Source organism: Periplaneta americana, chromosome 9 (genome assembly GCF_040183065.1).
Source record: "Periplaneta americana isolate PAMFEO1 chromosome 9, P.americana_PAMFEO1_priV1, whole genome shotgun sequence".
In the NCBI taxonomy this organism is placed as follows: Eukaryota; Metazoa; Arthropoda; class Insecta; order Blattodea; family Blattidae; genus Periplaneta; species Periplaneta americana.
Window position 1 is genome coordinate 129,043,563 of NC_091125.1, and position 27,138 is coordinate 129,070,700.

General features: G+C 36.0%; 1 protein-coding gene across 1 annotated transcript in view; it reads right to left on the bottom strand.

Moving 5' to 3' along the window:
* Nucleotides 1-27,138, bottom strand: part of LOC138706503 (sodium/potassium-transporting ATPase subunit beta-2-like) — a 99,210-nt gene that overhangs the window by 66,136 nt on the left and 5,936 nt on the right. Inside the window, exon 2 of the mRNA XM_069835858.1 lies at nt 14,287-14,881. Within this exon, the coding sequence (XP_069691959.1) occupies nt 14,287-14,416 (130 nt within the window). The 5' untranslated portion in view covers nt 14,417-14,881. The remainder of the gene's footprint in view (nt 1-14,286; nt 14,882-27,138) is intronic.

The following is a 27,138-nucleotide window of genomic DNA, read 5'->3' on the forward strand; positions in this document are numbered from 1 at the left end:
AAACAACATGCTGAAGATGTTTTATGTGCACTGCACAACTTCACGTAACGGGCCATAAACATTATACTTTCAGTATTCCCTTTCACAAGACTGGCTGTTTCAACTCCTACTTTTCTCAAACCATCAGGCCGCAGATTGCAGCCACGGGCAGTAAAGTTGTGAGTCGTGGTGCATACCGAACTTGTGGAATAGAAGAATTTTGACATTCGACCGACTGATGTAAACAAATACTATACAAGGTGATTTCGTTCAAAGTGTACAAACTGCAGGAGATGATTCCTGAAAGGATAAGGAACAAAAATTTTATAATGAACGTAGGTCGGGGAATGCATGCTTTCCTCACTAGAGAGCGGTACTGTTCCCCATGACGGTAGCGAGCATTTGTATCGATAACATTACGTAGACATCCGCTTCAGTGGTAGTACCGACTAAACCTTACGTGGACGTGTTTGTGTAGATAGTGCAGTGCTAAGTTCCTCTGCTGGAATGATTTTGTCGCTGGTTCCTTGGACAGGTCACCCGTAATCAGAACTTCCTGTCATCCATCCTATTCACAGATGAGGCCACGTTTACGAGGGGTGGCATCATCAACCTCCACAATATTCATATATGGGTATGCAGATTCCCCGTGCTATGATGGAAGTGAACCATCAGCACAGGTTCAGCCTCAATTTTGGGGGGGGGGATTATTGGCGACTGTCTCGTTGGACCAGTCGCCCTTCCAGACGCCTAACAAGCGAGGTATATCTCAACTTCTTGCGGGTGACCCTCCCTCTCGTGCTGGAAGACGTTCCTTGTGCAGTACGAATTGTTATGTGGCTGTTACATGATGGTTCTCCCGCCCATTTCCGTATTATCGTGCATAGGCATCTCAACAACATCTTTCCCGGTCAATGGACCGGACGAGGAGGTCCAATTTCATGGCCTTCTCAGTCACCTGACCTCAACCCGTTAGATTTATACCTGCATGGGCATCTCAAAGCATTCGTGTATGCTGAACCCATCCCGGAAGTGTAGATACTTGAACAACACATTCGCTCTGTCTATGACGTCATCCGGATTCAGCCTAAAATATTTGAACGTGTGCGGCAGTCTGTGCTACGGCGCGTACACGCATGCCTTGAGGCCCGTGGGAGTCACTTCGAAACCTCCTCTAACTGTGGCCTCATGACACTGCGTCGTGCATTGCATTGTAGTATTGTTGAAGGAATGAATAAATAAATGCTTATAGCACAGAACCTATGCATTTCCGGACATATGTTCATTATACAATTTTTGTTCCTTATCCTTTCAGGAATCATCTCCTGCAGTTTGTACACTTTGAACTAAATCACCCTGTATAGAGTGGAAGTAATATAACTGTGCAGATATTAGTTTTAGTATTTATTTAGTATTTATTTATTTAACCTGGTAGATATAAGGCCGTCAGGCCTTCTCTGCCCCTCTACCAGGAGATTCCAACTATAATATGAAGAATAAAATTACAATTAGTGCGGGCTAAAGCAGGGAGATGCACTATCACCTTTACTTTTTAACTTCGCTCTAGAATATGCCATTAGGAAAGTTCAGGATAACAGGCAGGGTTTGGAATTGAACGGCTTACATCAGCTTCTTGTCTATGCGGATGACGTGAATATGTTAGGAGAAAATACACAAACGATTAGGGAAAACACGGAAATTTTACTTGAAGCAAGTAAAGCGATCGGTTTGGAAGTAAATCCCGAAAAGACAAAGTATATGATTATGTCTCGTGACCAGAATATTGTACGAAATGGAAATATAAAAATTGGAGAGTTATCCTTCGAAGAGGTGGAAAAATTCAAATATCTTGGAGCAACAGTAACAAATATAAATGACACTCGTGAGGAAATTAAACGCAGAATAAATATGGGAAATGCATGTTATTATTCGGTTGAGAAGCTCTTATCATCCAGTTTGCTGTCCAAAAATCTGAAAGTTAGAATTTATAAAACAGTTATATTACCGGTTGTTCTGTATGGTTGTGAAACTTGGACTCTCACTTTGAGAGAGGAACATAGGTTAAGGATGTTTGAGAATAAGGCGCTGAGGAAAATATTTGGGGCTAAGCGGGATGAAGTTACAGGAGAATGGAGAAAGTTACACAACACAGAACTGCACGCATTGTATTCTTCACCTGACATAATTAGGAACATTAAATCCAGACGTTTGAGATGGGCAGGGCATGTAGCTCGTATGGGCGAATCCAGAAATGCATATATAGAGTGTTAGTTGGGAGACCGGAGGGAAAAAGACCTTTGGGGAGGCCGAGACGTAGATGGGAGGATAATATTAAAATGGATTTGAGGGAGGTGGGGTATGATGATAGAGACTGGATTAATCTTGCACAGGATAGGGACCGCTGGCGGGCTTATGTGAGGGCGGCAATGAACCTTCGGGTTGCTTAAAAGCCATTTGTAAGTAAGTAAGTAAGTAAGTATTAAATTTACAATTACAATTACAAATAAAATTACAATTAGTATTAAATTTACAATTACAATTACAATAAAAATCAAAGTACGAAAAGATTACCTGACTAATTAAAGCTAGATAATTTATCATAAAAAAACAAAGAATATTTTATATTTACTGAATTACAAATTAAACCTAGAATAACAAAATTGTATAGTGATGAAATTACTGGAATTGAAATATTTTGTGATAGATTAAGGAAACTATTTACAAGAAATCAATTACTGACCAAGTGCTTATTAAGTTTGCGTTTGAATTCAATTTTATTTCGACAGTTCTGATGCTAGCGAATTCCAGAGTCTTGGCAGTGCTATTGTGGAAGAGGATATTAACAGCTTATTCCTTGGACAGAGTAAAAAAATATATAATACTATGTTAATCTCAAATGAATATATTTCTAAAGAAGAAATAATTTTCCTTTAAGTGTTAAGACCGTTTTGCTCGACAAGTATACTATCCGTACGATTCTGATTTCACTCTTTATTATTAGAGAAACTGATAAAGAATTATTTATCCCTTTGCAGTTTTTCAGTAAAATGGGCTATTTTATTTATTATGGGTTGTAAGTGGAAAACTTAGATTTCTCTCTCTATTTTAAGCACATTCGTAATACTGACACATATTTCCTCATTACACACATCACGCAGCTGCAGTTATCATGCAGCAATTAAAATAATCACTGCATTAAGTAAATGTTTATAATTTTAATATGGTAAATTGATCACATTCATAAAGATTTATTTCCTTGTGAAGTTTCATATAGGCTATTTACTGAAGAAATTTTATACTAGATTAAACTTGTACCACAGGCATATAGAACGCACTTTTTCCACTCTTAACTCTATGTAGACATGTAGCTCAGTCCGAAAATTTAAGCTTGCGGATACGCATGGATTATGTATATGTACAAAGCAGCTAAGGAATTAGCTTCAGAACACTAGCCAATTAAAGCAATGATACGTACTTCTGAAGATTTCATTCTCTATTTGTAATATTCTTTCACCCTTAAAACTAAAGAAAAAGGTAGTTTACAAAAAACTTCAACTCTGAAAATATTGAGAATAGGACCCATGTTTATATGACATTTTTTGCTCAGAATGTCTTCGGAAATAAGCTCCGTAAGTGGCAATAACTCCTCGGAATTCACCCTGTAGGGTAAAGTTGCCAAATTCCGTGATACGTTTTTACTGAATGTCACGGGGATGGGTATCTTGCTAGGAAGTTCACCGATGTCTCAAAAGTAGGCGGAAGATGCATTCTTTCGAGAAAGATGTCTGGTGCTATGGTCGAACGGCAAAGCTTTGACTGACATTCAATTAAAAGAAAAGTGTCACGGGATTAGGGGTATCACGGAAATAGGCAGATTCCAGCATTCAAATTGTTTGCTCTGTACATTCTTACATTCTTATTATAATATTTATTTGAAAAAAAGACAAAGTTTGGCTCCTAAAATCAGGAGCACCACTGTAAAATCATAAACAGTAAATTTTATAAAGTCCTGAATAGAAGGCAAATATGATTTTATATTGTAAACAATTAGGATAAAATAAAACAACCAGAGAAATAACTTATATGAAATATCTAAAAAAAACATGTTTTAGACATAGTTTTAAATGTTATGTTTAAAACTTGTTTTAACAAACGGATATTGTTTTAAACAATTTTGAACACTTTGTTTAAAACTTTTTCTTTTAAACATGCCAACCTTGGTGGTTATGGAATGAGATGAGATAATATTAAGTTCCTCCTATGTAGGGTTTCCAACCCTGCCGTATTTGCTTCTAATTTTCAACAATCTCCCGGCTCCCGTATTTTCCTTCTCTTCGAGTATTTTTCTCCCTTATTTTTGAATCATATAAAAATCATTATTCTAAACATTTGATTTTACCGTGAATGATGATTGTTTATATGATGAATTTTGTTGTTCAAGAGATGCATTGAAATGTGCAAGCTTTATAGAAAGTAATACTTGCCAAGAATGGATTTTAGTGCTCACCTGTTTTAAATCAAACAGTGTTAAGCTCATAAATTTGAAAAAAAAGGGCTAGTTTTGTTTTAAGGATACCAAGTAGTAATGCTCATACAAAGAAGGTGTTTGATCTCATGAATAATATAATTGGACAGATGTTCGAAACATGAGCACGACACATCTAATCAAATCAGAGCTGAAAACTGCAGTCGACTTCACTATTACGCGAGACAAAATCTGTCTCAAAATAATCTTAATTTAACCCTAGCTGCCGGAGTGCAGGATAAAGTTGTTTTTTAGTAACTGAACCGAATAATTTGTGAATTTTGTATGTGAAATTTTGTCTATTCCTTAATCTCTTGTATTTTCTTCAAAAACAGTTGGCAACTCTACTCCTATGTCTTAACGTTACCTTTAAAATATTGGAACTGAAATGTAAATTTATGACATACTTTCAATAATGTCTCAAGATGTCGAAAAAGCTTTTCACACATTATTCTGGGGAGAGAAATAATAATAGTAATGAGTTAAATAATTGTAGGTGAATAGAATTAAACATCTCATTTCGGTTTAAATGTTACGCTAAGAGTAAATTAAACATTAGTAACGAACACATCTGTATAGAGACGCCTTGGAATAACTTCTCAAAGTAATGCGTAACCGGTTTCTACGTTGCTTTCACATAGATTTGCACAATTTATTAAGCTTGTGCCAGGTTTTAGTAATGTATTGGCATGAGAGATTAACATGATTGTATGCGTTCTGTTTCACCCATGACAGGCTAGAAAACCGTTGTGTACAAGCGTTTTGGCATCACATATGGAGTGTTCAGAACAAACATTTCTGTTTTCATATCGATAGTGCCATTGGTAAACATATGGAACCGGGTGCGTAAACATTGAGTAGAGGTCTTCAGCTTATTGAAATAGTAGAACTTTCAAAGATGGAAACATTGCTGGTGTTTCTATTGGTAATGAGTGTTTTCATTGTAACTTAATATAACGATTCCTGTTCCATTGTGACGTGTAATTGTGCGATCTTCGCTGGTAAACTTCTATTTTAATGAATGTGTTGTAAATATTTAATTCACATCTACTAGGCTATATCAGTTTCTAACAAGGTCAGTTCCATTAATTCTTTGAAGTCACATTTCAAAACTCATATTCATGATGATGACCGTCGCCTTTGCCGACTGAGCTAAACTAGTGGCTAACCTAATAGTAAATATCATGATTATAAGAAGCTAATTTGAATGTGTAACAACCATTATGTAAGTCACTATTATACAGAGTGTTTGGAAAATTACTGTGCACTGTGCACTTATAACAGATGTTGACTATACGTATAAGCCTGAATCCGCTTAATTTTATTGGAAAACATTTTCTACAGATCTGCAGAGGATTCTCCGTTGACCACATGTGTGGTCTGTGTGTTAACATAACCAGAGAGGTGGAACCAGGCCTCGTCTGTACAGAAGGTGACATAAAGAACATCACCAGTATTCCTTTCAATGAAAGCTGTAAACCATTCACAGCAGGGTTGCCAGATAAAGGAATCGAAACCGTCGTATTAACTTATGAAAATTGTCGTACTTCAGCATAAAATTGTCGTACATTTCGCAACTTCCTAATATATTTCTAGTCTACCGCTGTGTAGTAAAATCAAATCTTGGATGAGAAGAGTTATCTGGTTGAGATTGTTTACGGGTTTTGCCTTAACCCATAAAGAGCAAATGATGGGTAACTTCCGGGGCTGGAGTCATTTTGGTGGCATTATCACCTTCATGTCATTACGCAGTTGATAAAGAATCGCAAAAAAAAAAAAAAAATATATATATATATAATATGTCTACCAATAAATTTTAGTTCCAATTAAAAATACGAATTATTGTTCACATCCACAATGACATTCAGCATTGAAACAAATCACCACCCATTTCTTCATCATCAACACTGTCATCGCAGTAAGGCGTGCACGATGACGCTTGGTTAGAAACAACTTTGTTATATTTAAAATCAAAAGAAATTTGATCTTTGGCCGGCGCGGCGGCAGATACGGCTATTTTAGTATCAATAAATTCAGCGGCTGAGAATTATATCAAATTAATTCATATACAGTCGATTCAATCCCGACACCTCTATAATGTCGGCGCGTTAGGACTTCTTAATGCTACTCCGGTACTATTTAATTCATAAAAGATTTCCTTTATCGAACAAACAAGGTAGTTAATAAAATTAAAGTCGTATTACTTTGATATAACTGCGCCGTCTACATGAAACCTAGAGCTCAAGATGACAAATTATGACTTATACATGGCAAGGATAGTTACTAGATCGATTTTCAAAGCATTCCCCCCCCCCCTTAAAAGCATGTTTTTTTCACATCAATCCAAGACATACTAAATGAAGAAAGCTTGTCTAAAAGAGACGAATTAACCATCAATTTTATGTTAATTATAAACCAACATTATACATTTCCAATTATTTTTTCCCTTCAGTAAAATAGTCGTACAAAATTGAGTACGACATAGAGTGCGGTCGTACCTCGTACAATTAGTCAAAATAGTCGTACGTATGGCAACCCTGAATCACAGTAACGGATTCGCTTTTCATGGTCCGCATCTTTCAATTCTTGCACCAGTGTTGCCACTGAGAGAAGATAAAAATGTACCAGATTGTACAGATTTTTTCTATAATGTACCAAATTTGTATCGGCCCAATTTTCTCGTGAAAACGCCTGTACAAATTACAAATACAGAAAAAAGACCATGAACACGTGGGTAAGACGTGATAGTGTGTATAGCCTGCAAAGCATATGGATGTAGCCTCCGACTCAGAGTTCCTTGATGGAACTGCAGATGGGGTGGACCCCTGACCCCTCTCCATTTTTTTGCACTGTCTCGAACAGACAGTTGTTTGTCACTTGAATGCATATTCCGTATTTTTTTTCCTTACCTACATATTTGCAAATTAAATCGTCAATACCAGTAATCGTAATTTGTCTCTTCCTTCTTAATAATACTTACTTACGTACTGGCTTTTAAGGAACCCGGAGGTTCACTGCTGCCCTCACATAAGCCCGTCATTGGTCCCTATCCTGTGCAAGATTAATCCACTCTCTATCATCCTATCCCACCTCCCTCAAATCCATTTTAATATTGTCCTCCCATTTACGTCTCGGCCTCCCCAAAGGTATTTTTCCCTCCGGCCTCCCAACTGACACTCTATATGCATTTCTGGATTCGCCCATACATTTTATTTTTTATTTTAGTATGTTATTTTACGACGCTTTATCAACAGCTTAGGTTATTTAGCGTCTGAATGAGATAAAGGTGATAATGCTGGTGAAATGAGTCCGGGGTCCAACACCGAAAGTTACCCAGCATTTGCTCATATTTGGTTGAGGGAAAATCCCGGAAAAAACCTCAACCAGGTAACTTGCCCCGACCGGGAATCGAACCCGGGCCACCTGGTTTCGCGGCCAGACGCGCTAGCCGTTACTCCACAGGTGTCGCCCATACGTGCTACATGCCCTGCGTATCTCAAATGTCTGGATTTAATGTTCCTAATTATGTCAACAACACTTTGCCAAATTGTTGGAAGACGGCGGACTCCATTTGCAGCAGCATTTTTGGATACCTCTCTCACCGATCAATCTAAAGCTCTTCGGATGTCAACTCTTGATTGAAAACAAATGCCTTCTCTTCCACCCAACTTACAACAGTTCGGTATGGGAGGACTTTTCTCCCACAGGCTTCTTGTAATGTCCTAAAGTACTGAGTTGCATGTTGTTCTCTTGAAACTTGGATTTTTATGAAGCACCTTTGTTCGTACCTATAAGACTGTATTGTTTACCACAAATCAGTAACAGCCACTCAGCTTACAAAATATGGCTATTTCGAGACTTTCAATATTGCAAATATATGAAACAATCGCTGCTCTATTACGTAGTACAATATTTCAATGGTCACCGTCAGGAGCACTGATTTACAGCATTGTTGCCATTACTTATCGAATGTCCCATTGTATGTTTTTCGTAGTAGCTAACATGATAATATTTCTACCGGTACCTAAATGTATTTAATGAAATGAGAAAGTAATAAGGAATAGTCAGTCATCCAGGATAGTCGAATATCCTGAATACCAAGCTAGCTACTTTTCGATGTTTGATTTTTTGTAGTCCCGTAACTCCGCTTGAAAAGTAGAAAAACCTGGGTTTTTTTAACCGACGCATGCGAGTTGCGAGGTGCCAGGCAATACTCGCACAAATTCGGAATACACGAAAGATAGTGAGTGGTTTCTATAACTGCGAGATACGCAGACTTGGCACGTTGCAGTTATAGAAACCACTAACTCTCGTGTCGTCCGGATTTGTGCGAGGCGGGCATCGCACCTCGCAACTCAGAAAAACCAAGGCTAAAGATAGCAGAAACGGAGATAAAGGGAAAGTTGTTTTTGTCACGACTGTTAAGAGGAGGGGATGATAGGCCTACTTAGTTTTCATATCTAATGAAAATCATGAAATTTTCAGCACTGCTGTATACAAACGAGCATAAGTTTAAGTTATTGAAGTTTTTATTTCCGGTAGCAAATAGATAAATGTTACAGAATAAAGTCGTCCGAAAATTAACGACCTCTCTTAATAGTATCGTAGGTGTAAATAAACAAACAAAAACCTTAAGTACAACATAATATGCTACAGACAAGAGATGCATTTCTAAGTAGGTCTATATGTAGCAAACAGGAATTGTGTGCTATTGTTTTGAAATGTACCCATAAAATCCGTTAGTTGTATGGCGAATGACATATGTAATATTTAAACATGTAATAAGTAGGCCTATTACTTTTAGCAGAACTCCAAATTCTTTATTTTTTTAGTGCTACAAAAGAAGACGATCCCATACTCAATTGCCTTTGGATTTTTTTTTTTTTTGCAATTCTTTCAACAGTGTGCTATGATACACTTGTAGACTCTGACATTCTGATTTCATTTTTAAATGAATTAGTCACAATTTCAGTGCCGGTCATCTTCTTATTAGGGACCGGATTTATAGGTTCTTACCTATTTTTTTTTCCTTAGTTCTAAACTCATAATTTCTTAGATAATTTTCCAAATCATTGTCATAAGAGTCATATATGCAAATTCTGTTGTACCTAAAAAACCTAAATTTGACCTTAAGAACTAGAAAAACCTAGATAATAATTAATAGTGTATTTCTCTATATTTACTACGTTTTGTATAAATATATTTATAAATTTCAGTACATGTTCTAATTTTTGTTCTCTTCTGCACTGGAGAAAGTGGCCCAATCTGCAGTCTTTACCTCTTAAGTTATTTGTTGTTTTGGATATAATGGTTAACAGGGAATTCTGTCTGTCTTTGTATACCGGGCCGTCCTTCTGAGGATTCATCCTCTCAAGTGGACTGATTGGGATTGCATGTATTTCGGAATTTTCACTGATCTCAGATATGATATGTCAGTCGAAAGGTATGAAATGAATGAACTTTCTCTTCTGCGAAATAGTCGCTTTGTTGAAATTCGTGGAGTTTTCGGATATTTCGCTGATAGAAGACTCAGATCTTGCGTGTGCGGGTACGAGCTGTGAACTTTTCTGAGGTCTCTGTGCAGTCTGTCTTATTCTGGTGTTAATGTTGAATTTTTATATTCTGTGTTTTGTTAAGCTATGCCAAAACAAGTGAAATCACATTTATTACGATAGTGGATTGGAAATGATTCCATCTTTACCACCGAGAGGAAAGTTATGTTATTTAAAATTGATTGTAAGCGTACATTTTTAATAATCAGGCAATTTTTGGACCCCTTTCACAGATCGGACAAAAACCTAAAAAAAGAAACTTATTTCACCTATTCCAATAACCTAAAATGGACTTATTAAAAATCTAAAAATCCGGTCCCTACTTATTATAATTGCATACGTATTAGCCACTACTTTCCTTGTTTATGGATGATTATTTATTTTATTTTACTATTTACCGTTGATATAATATGATCGATATTTTTTTTTTATTTGGAACTGTTCGTATGCCATTAAGCCTTGGTTTTTCTGAACCGACGCATGCGACGTGTGAGGTGCGAGGCCCGCTCGCACAAATCCGGACTACACGAGAGATAGTGAGTGGCTTCTGTGACTGCAAGGTGCACAGGCCTCGCATCTCGCAGTTATAGAAACCACTCGCTATCTCTCGTGTAGTCCGGATTTGTGCGAGTCGGGCCTCGCACGTCGCATGCGTCGGTTCAGAAAGCCAAGGCTTTAGTGTCATTACATTCGACCTCTCTCTTAAACTGTTACCGGTATATGAACACTCTTCCATACACTCCATGAAAGAGTATTTTATTATTTATTACAAATTAATTCTTCTGACTAACACACATCATAAAATGAAACATGTATAACCCTTTAGACTTTCAAAATTTTCTTTTATCTAACATCTCGATTAAGTCTGAATAGGTTTAATCAACATCTAAGAATAATTAATAATTGACAACTTTCAGCTCAAAGATCCTTTAGTTCACACACGATCATTTGAAAAGACCCTGCAAAGGCTATGGTATAGAAGTTTCCTGATTGGTTAGTCATGCTAAGGAACATTTGTGGGCTATATGAAGCAAATTTGTAAAAAGTAAGTTACTGAATATCCATATGAATGGAACTGAAAAAATGCGGATGACAGAAAATACTGAAAAAAGAGAAAATACGATATACTTTCAATCACGATAAGAGGGCCCTTGTTGATAAATATACTAAGAGTTAACAAATGCATAATTCGAAATATGAGGAGAGGGGACTGTTAAAGAAAAGTCGCCTATAGTTCAAAATATGGGAGGGACGGAACTGTTAAGGGGGTAGTGACATGTGAAATTTTGATCATTTTCAATAAAAAATCGCATTTTCGCTTTCTTGTAAAAAATGAATCAGCAGTCTCATATTTATATGTTGAACACGTTTGAGCGTTCGATAGCACAAAAATTACGCAATATATAAATGGCTGCACCCTTTAACTTCAGTTCCATGCAAATTTTACAAGCTTTTTTTCACATTTTTCACCACATTCCGTCACGTTAGAAGTATAAAGGCTCTTACAATTTTGATGCTAGAAATATGAAATTTTTTACTGCATGTCCTACACACTGTGATTAAGAAAATAGCATAAGGAGTTTTATGAATAAATGAATACTTTTTGAAATAGAAAATGAAATATTTATAGTGGCAAAGGAAAATTTCTATTTTTAGATATGCAGTGGTTATAAAATGTGTTGTCCCCTTTTGTAGTAAATATATAGGAAAACTAATGCGTGATGTTTCTCTAGCAAAAAAAGAAATCAAACATTTTACTGAAAAATTGAGCGACATATTTAATTTTGAAATATGCAAATTTTTCAAAATATTTTTGTTAATAATTCAGAAATTGACTCACAGTAATGAAACTTCACCATATAATTATCTATCACACCGTGATTATGTGCGCAAAAAATCAAGGACGTGGCTTGAAAAATGTAGAAAATAGAAATTTCACCCATCATCTCCCTTAAAGAAAAGTCGCTCGACACAAAATAACGACAAAAATTTGAAATAATTCTTACTTCGGATCGTAAAAAGTCTCATAGAAATTGCTGTGAACGAGCTAGTAACCGATTTCAATAGTTTGAATATTATAGGTTTTGTATAATATTGCTAAGAATTCTTAACACAACTTGTTTTTGACAGAGAGTTCGTGATGTAAATTTTGTCATTGCCCAGAAAATATTAGTCACTTCTTCGTGGTAAAAGATATATAGGTCATACATCCTCTAGTTGCTGCAGGTGCAATACCTAAGTATCAAATTTATCTGTAATTTTACTTGTCCACACCTGTGGAGTAACGGTTAGCATGTCTGGCCGCGAAACCTGGTGGCCCGGGTTCGATTCCCGGTCGGGGCAAGTTCCCTGGTTGAGGTTTTTTCCGGGGTTTTCCCTCAACCCATTACGAGCAAATGCTGGGTAACTATCGGTGCTGGACCCCGGACTCATTTCACTGGCATTATCACCTTCATCTCATTCAGACGCTAAATAACCTAAGCTGTTGATAAAGCGTCGTAAAATAACCTACTGAAAAAAAAATTATTTTAAAAAAATAAGAAATTCCTTTACTAGGTTAGAGAAACTCTTTTCTTTCATAATATGTTCAAAATGACCAAATGCGTAATATTTAAACGATTTCACGACAATCAACTAGTTGTAATGGGCCGAGATCCCAACTGAAAATTTGACGAATGAAAGGAATACAGGACGTTGATGTGATATTAAGCATTTTGACATCGTTAAATATTTGCCATTCATCAGCTTCAGATATTCATCGACTCTTAGGACAAAAATCCACATTTTTCTCTTAATGTGTCTCAAACTTAGTATAATATCTTATATTAATAAAAAATTGAATTACCAACAAGCAAGCAGAAAATACATTACAAAACAAAAAATCCAAACCAATAAAGAAAAAATTTTCTTAAAACAATAAAAATAAAGTGCCTGAATAAAGGATTGACATGATTCTTGGGATAAATTAAGCAATTTATATAACTGCACGCATTGTATTCTTCACCTGACATAATTATGAACATTAAATCCAGACGTTTGAGATGGGCAGGGCATGTAGCACATATGGGCGAATCCAGAAATGCATATAGAGTGTTAATTGGGAGGCCGGAGGGAAAAAGATCTTTAGGGAGGCCGAGACGTAGATGGGAAGATAATAGGGGAAGTTGTAAGCCCTATCCTCGCCGTGTTAAATTTAGCAACTTCAGGTACACTTATCTCAGAAACTATTCAATCTACATCTATGAAAATTTGCACACCTGTAGTTGTGATCTTCCTTAACCTACCGACTTTTTCTTAATTTATTAGTATAGCTAAAAACCAAAAAAATGTTAATTTTGATCCAAATCAGCTTACAACCTCCCCTTAAAATGGATTTGAGGGAGGTGAGATATGATGATAGAGAATGGATTAATCTTGCTCAGGATAGGAACCAATGGCGGGCTAATGTGAGGGCGGCAATGAACCTCCGGGTTCCTTAAAAGCCAGTAAGTAAGTATATAATTCAAACGTGAAAATCTAATTTGGGGCCCAAGGAAAGTAATGTTTTTGGAAAAAAAATAAATAAATAAATTTTGGACCGGCCTAACTCCATTAGAAATTGACCCAGAGTAAATCTGTCGCGAAAATGATCCCCTACATATGGAGAATGTTACATACCAAATTTATGTATTTATCTTGAACCATTCAAAAGATATGCCACATTATATAAGCACTTCAGAAAAAATATGTCTGTTTGAATATTTATGGGATAACATGATTATCGATTGAAAATAATAATTTTAATTTACAACATAGCCGCATATTTAAGGTTTAATTTAGTAGGCTACCTCAATAAAGTCTTGAAAGTCTAGTTTTTGTCCGTCGGAAAATGTGGAATACTCTTTTTTTTTTCTGTAGTTTTAAAAGGCGTTCCTTACTTTGGTTTACAAGATCAATATTTTTGTTAAATTATTGAAACTGATTATAATTATTTTTTTCTATTATGTTTTTTGTGGTGTTTGAGTTTGAAGGTGGCGTATGGTATAGAAAGTATAGTGCGTTTATGTTATAAATGCCCAAATAATTATGAAATTATTAAGATAATGGGTACAAGTTATATATTTTTGAAAACTAGAAGAAATGAGCTTCCAAATGAGGCAAAAACATTATTTACCGAAATTCTGAAGAAGTGTGACATTTCTAGAGTCAATGTGTACATTAACTTGCCGTCAGAGTGTGAAGTGTACTTACCCCAGCTCTTGGCAGTCCTGCCCAGGAACTCGTGGGTCTCGGCGTTCCATATCTCCTTGCGCACGTTCTCCGACCAGCGCAGCCGCTCCGGCTTGACGTAGGGGAACTCGTAAGTGGAGCTGTTGTGCATAGCTGCGTTCGCTGCCGACTGACTGCCGTTGTTCCCTCGACTAACAGCACACGCTGTCGCATCCCACGGTCAGCGGATTTCTCCGGATTAATCTAGCAGATCACTTATAATCCCAATCGGCTGGCTGGACCTCTCGAGTGATTGCGGGACTCGGGCAGATACCTGGTCGCAAGGCCGCGAAGGAACTCCTCCCGCGCGCGGGGTGGCACGTGGACAGACCCTCCGCAACTGTTCACGGCGCTGAAGTGCGTAAACAGCTTGGTGGGACTTGCACGTTGCGTCAACCGTCTATGCGTTAGCCGATATTGACGGAATTACGATGTTTTCAATGTCTTTCCGTCGCGCTTCTTCAAGCGGTTGCCTTCTAGCTACAAATCCTGGGGATCCGAGTTTCATTCCCAGTCGGAGAATTGAAACACAGACATAAGTAGCAGCTAGTACTCCCTTCGTTCGACCAGAGACATTCTGTGGAATAAGAAAGTCCTTATGAATGGATTGGGAAAGAAATAAGTAGGGCTAGGATTTTGATGAAATTGCATCTTTTTACTAGTAAGCCAGAAACACAGCTGCTTTAGTATTTATATGTTATGTGATAAACTGAGTGTTTTAAGACATATTTGTTAGGGCATTTTTTTTTTTTTTTGCATTTTTGGCCTGTTTCTACTCATAAGAGCATCTTTTGTATTATTATTATGACATTTTTAAGGCATTTTCATTTAATTTTGGCCATAAATGCCCATTATTAATATAAAATAATGTTTATTTCCTTTGATATTTGTCTACATATTTTGTCCATTAATACCCATTATTTTTTTACTTGGTTATTTAACGACGCTGTATCAACTACGAAGTTATTTAGCGTCGATGGAATTGTTGATAGCGATATGATATTTGGCGAGATGAGGCCTAGGATTCGCCATAGATTACCTGACATTGTCCTACAGTTGGGGAAAAAACTCGGAAAAAAACCCAACCAGATTCACAGCCCAAGTGAGAATCGAACCCGCGACCGAGTGCAACTCCGGATCGGCAGGCAAGCGCCTTAACCGACCAAGCTACGCCGATGGCTAATACCCATTATTTTGTACAATATTTTAATCGTTTTTCTACACAAATATTGTCATTTTAACGTAGTACACTCCAACCACCCCTTCAATATAGACACCTCTATACCGTCTAATTCCAGATAAGAGTGGCCTTGTGGTAGACTATATGGAAACTACATCAGGTAAAATAATTAATTAAAGTGTACCGCATAGAAAAAATAATTATGTAAAATTAAATAAACTTAAATGTTGGTACTACTCGTAGAATTTAATTTAATTACTAGTCTAAATATTAAGTAGTACAAAACCTCTTTTCCTACTAAGCCAATTACGTAAGAACAATTTTTAGGGCATTTTAAGGGCATTTTTGAAAGATTTTTAGGTCATCAAAATCCTATCCCTAGAAATAAGAATTGGGAAAGCTTTCCTAATAAAAAAAATCTGTCATTAAAATGACACATAATTTACTAGTACATGTTTTATGACATTTGTTACAATTCAGTTCTCTTATCATGTTATTAATGACACTAGGAGTGCCAGGGGTAATTTCCTATAGTCCGGATCAGCTTACTTAATACCCTAAGGGTGAAACCTAACCATTTTTCCACTATTACTAAATATGTTAGTGGATTATAGTGATTTTCTAGCTCTCAGACTGAAATTTCTTTTACCAACTTCGTTTCAAATTTCGGGTACTGACAAATACTACAACTGGCAGTTATTTTCTAACTGTTATGTTCACAGCAATGATTTCGGTTTACAGTAAAGCAAACTGATGAAAATACAAGTAAGTAAATACATTTTTAGGTTAGATCTCATGAATCGTAAACTCTTTAGTGAAAGCAATAAATTTCATGTTGCCTGACAAAATAAATTGTATTATTAGATCACACTAATCCTAATTACCAACATAATATGCGAGAAGACCAAGAGGAAAATATAATATTTCATAAATAAATTATTGAACCATTTAGGAAACATCTCGCAACATGAAGATGAGATGTGGTAAATAAGCAAGACATTGTTATTGTTAACACTATATTATTATTATTATTATTATTATTATTATTATTATTATTATTATTATTATTATTATTATTATTATTATTTCAGTACGTAGCATTCTGATTTTACCCTCTTTGGTGATATCTGGTATTAGTTGGCAACACTGAAGAGACGGCCAAATTAGCCTTTTAGAAACTACTCTTACGTGATCCTCACTATACTCAAATCCCAACCTTTACCTGCCCGTGGTGCAATCTGATTCTACAGAAAAGACAATGGGGACCGAGTCACGGCGGTATAACCGTTCCATCAGATGCAGAGGAAATTCTGTATCTTCAGCCTGTCCAGAGGCTAAAGGTGGCAACCCCACCACTGGACTTGTTTTTCTCTTGGCTAGCAACCAATTGGAAGGACTAAAGAATTACTTTCAAGTCTCACTACATTTCTCCGCAGCAAAACTTGTCTTTATAATAAACCTGTCGAACAAGTTTCATGTTTTAAATCATCATTATCATTATCATTTGAGCTATGAACAAGAAAAGGATATTTCTACATTTTCAAACCTTCTCTTGTCCAAAAACATACAAGAATTAAAGCCTATGAAAGATTGGCGAGACCTGTTCTCATGTATGGAAGTGAAGCTTGGACAATACGTAAACATGATGAACACCGAATCACTGCCAATGAAATGAAGTTTTTAAGAAGAACTGCTGGCTATACTAGATTAGACAAGAATACAAATTTGAATAATTTGAAAGAATTTTTTTTATTTTATTGGGTTATTTTACGACGCTTTATCAACGTCTAGGTTATTTAGCGTCTGAATGAAATGGTGATAATGCCGGTGAAATGAGTCCGGGGTCCAACACCGAAAGTTACCCAGCATTTGCTCGTATTGGGTTGAGGAAAAACCAGGTAACTTGCCCCGACCGGGATTCGAACCCGGGCCACCTGGTTTCGCGGCCAGACGCGCTGACCGTTACTCCACAGGTGTGGACTTGAAAGAATTAAATATTGACCCAATTTGAGAGAAAATTCAAAATTATAGACAGAAATGGGAATCTCGTATACTCAGGATGCCTAGAACAAGGGTACCACGCCAAGCACTAAATTACCTCCCTTTAGGAACAAAATCTTTGGGCCGTCCGCTGAAACATGGAGTGAGACAGTAACAGGCCACGTGATAAGAAGAAACTACCACTACAATTAATTTTCTTGAACTATTTCTTGAACGTAAAATGAAGTATTTTATTATACGTTCAAATGAGAATATAAGCTTTCGTTTTCTAGATTGCAAAGGAAAAGTATTCTTTATAACCCCAGAAGTAAGATATTTTATTTCATTCATACCTCTGTTGGGCACGTTGGAGAAGTTACCTGTACGTATATAGACACTTGCGTCCTTTAAAGACCCCTGCATTTTTTAACAAGACATCTTGTGGTTTTAATTGTCACTTCATTGTAGTCATCAAGACAATAAATGAATCACAATCACAAATCACAATTTTTTGCATAAGAACAAAATATTAGGGTAATACGTATTCTTTGTTGGGCACTTGGGATCTTTGCATTTTTAACAAAAAAATTTACAGTTATATAATTTCATTACAATCGTTAAAAACATAAATCATAATTTGTTATAATAATTATTTGCAACTGTTTTATCAATAAAATTATTGTACAGACAAACCGACAATTAACTCATACTGTATTTCCATTGGAATCTTCAGAAGCCTCTAGTGCCCATCGAAAGAATTATTAAATGTCAGATCAAAAAGGAATGCAAAATTTTAAATTTTAAATTTAATTAATGCTCAAAATCAAACAAAAAAGATATTTTGGACGCTGGTGAAACGGATATCTACATGTCATTCACTACACATTATAGAAAAGATCTCGAGTCTCGAAAGACCCATGTGCCCATCGAAAGGTTAAACATTGTAAGATTTCATTTTTAAGAACACTTTTTTTGTTTGATATGAACTGGCACAATTTCGTTAGTTGCTTTGTTTTGCATGTATAATACAAAATAATCACAAAGAAAATAATTGATTTTGACTTGAATCGTCATTGTGTGCTTTTCAATTCAAATAAAGATCAATTTATTTTTACTACTAAAATAATTACATTTCATGTGAATCATTTCCGAACAAATTGACTCCTGAATACAGAATATTTATGAAAAATCCGCCCTATTGAAGAGGAGAAATTACTACATACATAAAAGGAAGGCATCCCCAAAATCAATTTTTTCAGTATCAAGAGTGCAAAAAGTGCATTACCGTGAACATCTTGACTTAGATTTTGTTTTGCATCACAATACTTTATTATTCACTTCGGCTCTCCCTAGATGGCTCTTTCCCTTTCGCTTATAAGTTTGCATTTGTTTGGCTATGTTGTCATCACATTATTAGTTAAGATGGTTTGCACATTTTATCTGTATTGTTTTAGTTTATAATTTAAATGCTTATTTTCTGTTTAATAATTTTATTTATTTTATGATCAGTTAATTTATGTCTGGCAGCTAGTCTAAATTTCATTTTAGCTATTTTTACTCGAAGATAATTTTGTATTATTGGGTACCAGAATTTGCACCCACATTAGCATTGGGTGACTCTAGCATTATTTAGTAGAAATTTACTGCAGTAGTGTATTTTTTATTCATGCGCTTTTTATTTTAAGATTTTAAATTACTAAGTCACACGCAAGTAAGAACCTTGGTATTTTTTGCTCCTGCATGACAATTATAAAAATCTCGGATTTTGTCCAGTAACATTCTGGCTGAATTTTTGACCCAGTTTAAGAAAAGAGACCTTCGCGTGACAAAATACGGACAGAAAGTGGGTACTATTCAGTGCCGATAACTTGTTAGAGTAAATAATCCTGGTGTGAAAGTGTTAAATGAATGTCTGTGCCGATAACTTGCTAGAATAAATAATCCTGGTGTGACAGTGTTTAAACGAGTGCCTGTGCAGATAACTTGTTAGAGTAAATAATCCTGGTGTGACAGTGTCTAAACCAGTGTCTGTGCAGATAACTTGTTATAGTAAATAATCCTGATGTGACAGTGTCTAAACGAGTGTCTGTGCCGATAACTTGCTAGAGTAAATAATCCTGGTGTGACAGTGTCTAAACGAGTGTCTGTGCAGATAACTTGTTAGAGTAAATAATCCTGGTGTGACAGTGTCTAAACGAGTATCTGTGCAGATAACTTGTTAGAGTAAATAATCCTGGTGTGAACGTGTTAAATGAATGTCTGTGCCGATAACTTGCTAGATAAATAATCCTGGTGTGACAGTGTCTAAACGAGTGTCTGTGCAGATAACTTGTTAGAGTAAATAATCCTGGTGTGACAGTGTCTAAACGAGTATCTGTGCAGATAACTTGTTAGAGTAAATAATCCTGGTGTGAACGTGTTAAATGAATGTCTGTGCCAATAACTTGCTAGAGTAAATAATCCTGGTGTGACAGTGTCTAAACGAGTGTTTGTGCAGATAACTTGTTAGAGTAAATAATCCTGGTGTGACAGTGTCTAAACGAGTATCTGTGCAGATAACTTGTTAGAGTAAATAATCCTGGTGTGAAAGTGTTAAATGAATGTCTGTGCCGATAACTTGCTAGAGTAAATAATCCTGGTGTGACAGTGTCTAAACGAGTGTCTGTGCAGATAACTTGTTAGAGTAAATAATCCTGGTGTGAAAGTGTTAAATGAATGTCTGTGCCGATAACTTGCTAGAGTAAATAATCCTGGTGTGACAGTGTCTAAACTAGTGTCTGTGCAGATAACTTGTTAGATTAAATAATCCTGGTGTGACAGTGTCTAAACGAGTGTCTGTGCAGATAACTTGTTAGATTAAATAATCCTGGTGTGGCAGTGTCTAAACGAGTGTCTGTGCCGATAACTTGCTAGAGTAAATAATCCTGGTGTGACAGTGTCTAAACTAGTGTCTGTGCAGATAACTTGATAACTTGTTAGATTAAATAATCCTGGTGTGACAGTGTCTAAACGAGTGTCTGTGCCGATAACTTGCTAGAGTAAATAATCCTGGTGTGACAGTGTCTAAACGAGTGTCTGTGCAGATAACTTGTTAGAGTAAATAATCCTGGTGTGACAGTGTCTAAACGAGTATCTGTGCAGATAACTTGTTAGAGTAAATAATTCTGGTGTGAAAGTGTTAAATGAATGTCTGTGCCGATAACTTGCTAGAGTAAATAATCCTGGTGTGACAGTGTCTAAACGAGGTCTGTGCAGATAACTTGTTAGAGTAAATAATCCTGGTGTGGCAGTGTCTAAACGAGTGTCTGTGCAGATAACTTATTAGAGTAAATAATCCTGGTGTGACAGTGTCTAAACTAGTGTCTGTGCAGATAACTTGTTAGATTAAATAATCCTGGTGTGACAGTGTCTAAACGAGTGTCTGTGCAGATAACTTGTTAGATTAAATAATCCTGGTGTGGCAGTGTCTAAACGAGTGTCTGTGCAGATAACTTATTAGAGTAAATAATCCTGGTGTGACAGTGTCTAAACGAGTGTCTGTGCAGATAACTTGTTAGATTAAATAATCCTGGTGTGACAGTGTCTAAACGAGTGTCTGTGCCGATAACTGTTAGAGGAAATAATCCTTGCGTGACTGTGTCTAAACTAGTGCGTGTGCTAATAGATTAGGTGACAATGCAGAAGCGAGTATGTGTGCAAGAAGAATAGGTGACAGTGCCGAAACAAGTGTCTGTTTTAGCAGGAAAAGTTGTAATGATAATTAAAAAATTGTAGGAAAGTGTAGTATAAGAAAGGAAACTACTGCAAGTGTGAACTAAACTTATAACTCTTGTGGACTAGCTCATCACATGAGTTCTAAACCGAGCTCTCCCTTTCTAGGAGGCCTTAGCCCTTCACCCTTCACGGAACAAAATAGGCTCATTAATTAATTAATTCATTCATTCAAGAAAAGATAAACCGGGAACACTATTGTGATAAGTACTAAATCTGAAAGAAATGTTGCCTAGAAGTCGAAAGGATAGCAATGAAAAAAGAAGTTTTTAATAGAATAAGGAGCATTTGCCGGACCTTTGCAAAAAGAACTAATTGAAGTGCTTTGTATGAAGTGTGACATTGTATGGAGCAGAAACATGGACATTACGATGAAGTAAAGAGAAACGACTAGAAGAATTTGAAATGTGGATATGGAGAAGGATGGAGCGTGTGAAATGGACTGAGAGAATAAAAAATGAAGCTGTGTTGTAAAGATTGTGTGAAGAAAGACTGATGCTGAAACTGATCAGGAGGGAGAAAGGAATTGGCTGGGTCACTGGCTGAGAAGAAACTGCCCATTAAAGAATACACTGGAAGGAATGGTGAACGGGAGAAGAGTTCGGAAGAAGATAGACGACATGAAGATATATGGATCATATGCGGAGACTAATAGGAAAGCAGAAAATAGGGAACATTGGATAATGCTGGGAAGAAAACTATGAATTAATGAACGAATGATCATTTCAGGATGCATTTAGAAATAGTGGAACTCTTTCGAGAGGACATAAAATGTCGCCTACGTGTAAACTATGGAGAAACCCCTTAACATATTTTCCTGAAGTATGAAAATGGAGGATTATAGTCTATCCAGGATGTTTACGGAGTAAAAATAAATATCCAACTAGCCATACGTGCGATATACGTATGAAAACACAGGCTACATTGACGTATGGTTAGTCGTCTGTTTACTTCTGCTCCTTACATGTCGTGAATTGTCTACAATATATTAGGCGTTTTGTACGAATATGTCCTTCAAAAGAAAATTACTCTGTAAGAAAAACTCTTTGTGTGTACTCCATAGCTTACAGAAGAAGTGAAGTTGGATAAAAGGAGTATACAAACCCTTGCGGTTTCCGTGTCATAGTTTCTATAACATAAATTTTTAGAATGAATGAATAAATAAACACATTAATTAATTAATTTAAATTAATTGATTAATTAGATGGATGGATGGATGGGTGGATGGATGGATGGATGGATGGATGAAACAACCACTAGGCATTGGATATGAGACTGACAGACAGACTACAGCGTGTTCATAATGCATATGTTCGATTTATTTGCAACGTCCGTAGATCTGACCGTATCACACCTTCACTAAATATGCTGTCCTGGATCCGTCTCAAAGAGCGAAGAACTATTCACTCTCTCACTTTACTCTTCAATATTCTTCAAACCTCTAACCCTAGCTACTTAGCTTCTCGTTTTCAGCATTTGTCCTCATATCACGAAATAGATACTCGCTCACAACACCATATTACACTCTCCATTCCTAAACACAGAACATCCTTCTACTCTTCATCTTTCACGGTCGCTGCAGCTCATCTCTGGAACTCTCTACCACAACATGTCAGAGACTGTCGGACATTGTGTAGTTTCAAAAATAAATTAAAATTACACTTTTTCAATTCAGATTCCTTTCAGTTATAAGCCCTTTTCTCTTCGATAGTTTTGTAAAAATATAGGCTATATATTTCTTTCTTTCCTTTCCCCTTTTTGTTCTCTTTATCAGCCGATGAATTTATTACCATAGCCTTTTTATTGTGAAATTTATTTAATATTCGTATTTCTTTTATTTTTTATTATTATTTTATTACATTCCATTTTGTTATATTCTACCTTACGTTTTCCATATTAACAATTTGTACTAAATGAGTTGCTTTTACTATATTCCAATGTATTTTACTTTCTTTTTCTATTATTGCATTATTTTCATGTTGTTTAGTGTCGATTTTATTATGCTATTATTATTATTATTATTATTATTATTGTTGTTGTAATATGTTAGTATTCTGTTCTTTAACTTTTTGTTAAATTTTAACTGCTTGTATACTTTGTGACCTGGTAGAGTGTACGAGAAGGCCCTATGGCCTTAACTATGCCAGGATAAATAAAGAATTATTATTATGATTATGTACATCTTGCCTTGAATTGTCTAAAATGGTAGCCGTGTGTCTTTCAGACCACATAGCAGTATCAACGTAAGATAAAATATCTGTGAAATGACAGTCTCACTAAGTTCCATGTATGCTTTTCGAACATAACACCATAGGTCATAAATTGACAAGTTTTCGAATTTTATTTTCAGTGCAATATCAACGGCCATTTCTAACAGACGTCCTTTCAATTTCAAGGGAAGTCCAGAGGAATTGATGTTGTGGTGGAAAACTGATTTGTAATCCAATTATTAGCTTTGATTATTATTCATGAAACGTACGTGCTTGCTTATTTTAAATTTTACACACCCCCTACAAAGTCTTCGCGTATCCCTGGTTGAATACCAGTGCCTTAGACCACGATGCCACGGCGGGGGACTACCTACTATTACAGTACTATTTTTAAAATCAATAGTTCGCATTCCTGCTACCTACAAACGTGCACATATCAGATAAGCAGGTAGGCTAAGTAATAGCGGCACTTACTCATTAGACCTAAGTGGTTAGCAAACTTCAAGACCATCGTTTTAAGACCACTGTGGAAAATGCAACATAACTACACACACAAACAGTCCTTTTGTAAGAAATATAAATGAATATCTAATCCTGGGTCTTGATCTTGACAAGGGCACGAAACGAGCCAACGAACGAAATTCCTCAAAATACATTACAGTGATAATATTCATAAGCGACATCTCAAGGGCGAATTTTCATTTGCTTGAATGAAACTTCTCTAAAAAGAGGTTTTTAAAGGATAACCAGAGTTACCAATATGATTTAATACTATTTAAGCTTTTTACTGAACGAACACTATACATACTACACGAGAAAGAGAATTCGAATATGACTGATTTTTATGCAATTAAGAACGCGTTCCTTTCGTAGTACACTGGATACACTCCAATCTATTAGCGTATTTCGCTTACTTTCGTATTTGTATTTTGACCATCAGACACCTTCGCAGTGGATAACCAGGAAATTTTGTTCTGTATTCTCATATTTAAGAACTGGGTTCTTTTACACGTTTGAATTAATTGTACTGTCGGTCTAATTTGAACTCAGAACTTTGGATTAAACTACAAGCATGGTATTCGCAGACGATAATATCCATTTTGTTTAATACTTTATCAGAAAAAAACTTCGAATATAAAATTATGGATTTTTAGTCTATAAATTATCGGATTTTCCACAAAATCATAGTAAGCATACAATATTAATAATGTTACACTACCAAACTTTACACCATACTAAATAAACTTTCTGACATGTACATCTACACCAGCGCCAGCGGTGACCAAAACTCGAACTGCAGTGGTTACACGCGAGAGACATTGTATGAAGTAAGGAGACGGGGGAGAGGTACTTGGCATGAAAACTACAACCAGTGGTTGTTTGTGGACATTGAGTTCATCTAATTTCTTGCTTTTTTTTAAATATTCCTCATGAACGCAATCAGAAATCTTCTGAATTCTCTTCTGGATATTTAATCGACAAAGCGCAGTTTTTCTAAATTAATTACCAACTTTCATTGGACAAATTACTTCAGCCACCTTGATCATTACGCTTTTATAAAACTCTCCTTCGTTGGAAGGCTTAAGAGAACGAGCTATTTGGTTCGCCACCAGATAGCTGGCTTGCTTACATTTTATTTACGTCATCTTTCTCTTCATGACGATGATTTATGACTGATTTCAGTTCTTGGAGTTTAATAGCTCGTTTCATTACTACATTAGCAAGTAATATTCAATCAGTTTCTCTGTATTATTATTATTATTATTATTATTATTATTATTATTATTATTATTATTATTAGGCTATTATTATTATTGTTATTATTATTATTACTATTAAATCAATAACTAGTAAATAACTGATAATAGTCATCAAAAGATAAAACAGAATAAAATGGAGATATAACGTAGTCTAGTAATTATTTTATCCTTCAAGGGAAGATCTAGGCCTATATATTCAGGCACGTATATAAGAATTATGGTAACACTTGCTGATAAATAATAATAACAATAATAATAATAATAATAATAATAATAATAATCATAATCATAATACCTGTTATGCCTGTGTATTCAGCGTAATGCCCTGTAATTTTGCTTCTATATACTATTACTAATTGAACCGTTGAGCAAAGCAACATATTACGTTTTTTCCGACAGAACAGCGAATAAATTCCTCTTCCCATTCTGCACGAAACCTTCTGTTCCTGTTCGTAGAGACAGAGGGTTTGTAGAGCGACATGGTACCGACAATGCTTACCTTCAGTACGTGAGCGATACAGAAAACTACCCTCAACAGTATGAATGTCTTTGATTATACGATGTAATCACGATACCCAGTTTGGTCACTTCTGATCTACATCTATTGACAATATGTGTCAGAGGAAGAACAATTGCTTATATACATCTGATGTCTGATTAGTGTAATATGTAGCTAATCGGCGATGTATGTAATGGAGGGGGAAAGGAACTGGCTACCCTACCTCATTATCTCCTGGCCTAGTTGCCTCATAAATGGTGCCTTGTGGGTATCATTTGTGAGTTGCATACCTGTCTTCGGACAGTTGACTAAACAACAACAAATAAACTTTCTACCAAAGAAGAAGCACCAATGGCAGCTATGAACAAACTAATTGTGATTAACTGATTGGCAAACTACGTATGATGCAAGCTTATCACTGACCGGAAAAAAATGCAGGCTCTCCCCTGAGAATACTGATGGAACGCGGGACGGGACGGATTTAAAACGTTTATCAAAAGAGTATCAAAAGAACAGAATAAACTCAAATGTGTTTCATTAATGTGATAATTTCTTTCCATGGAAAGCGAAGTGGAATGAATTCAGAGGAATTATATGGGTATCAATACTTATTGCATTATCCTATGTACTATTTAGTGTTATCGCATATCAGATCAGGGTTAAAAATATCGCACAACGCGATAATTTATCGTATTATTGACTACGCTGTTCCCTTCTAAGGAAAATGCACATTAGCGTCATCTGTTGCCATTACAGAGAACTTGGAGTTAGTACTGAGCATTATCGTCTCTCTCCACCATTATATACCACTTTCTCGCCGGGAACTCAGTAGAGTAGGATTATAGCATTCTAACATATACGGTCATGAAGCTCAATACGTAGTAAATATGCATCCACAGATAGTTGCTAACCACTAGGATCGCTAATATCGCCTCATTACAGCCAATGCGAAATAGTACCGGCAAAGTCTATTGTTCCTAGCACCCTTAAAACTCGACTGTATATACTAGACTGCGATTATAGTGTAGTATTGAACTTAAGTTCGACCCCCGGGGTTGACTGAAGTCATACTTGGCGTGAAAGAAATCGGAGTATGAGAGTTTCTCCCGGGATTTTTCCATTTCTCTCCATTTTACAAATTACATCCCATCAACACCCTCCATTTCACCGTACGTTTCTCTCTTATATCTTACACTTTCTCTAATATATAGGCCTATTATAGGGCATGGTAGCGTATGCGCCTCGGAGATTGCCAATGAAATAAAACTTTTTCGCTAGTGCTTACGAGCAAGTGAAGAAAATTTTAAATCGGAATGTTGTCTCTTTATTAAGGATTTTTTTTTAGTTTATTGATTTTGATAAGTTTAATAATTTTGCTAATTAGTGATTATAATTTTTCCTGAAAAAATTGCCGCTGTTAAATACTGTTTAGCT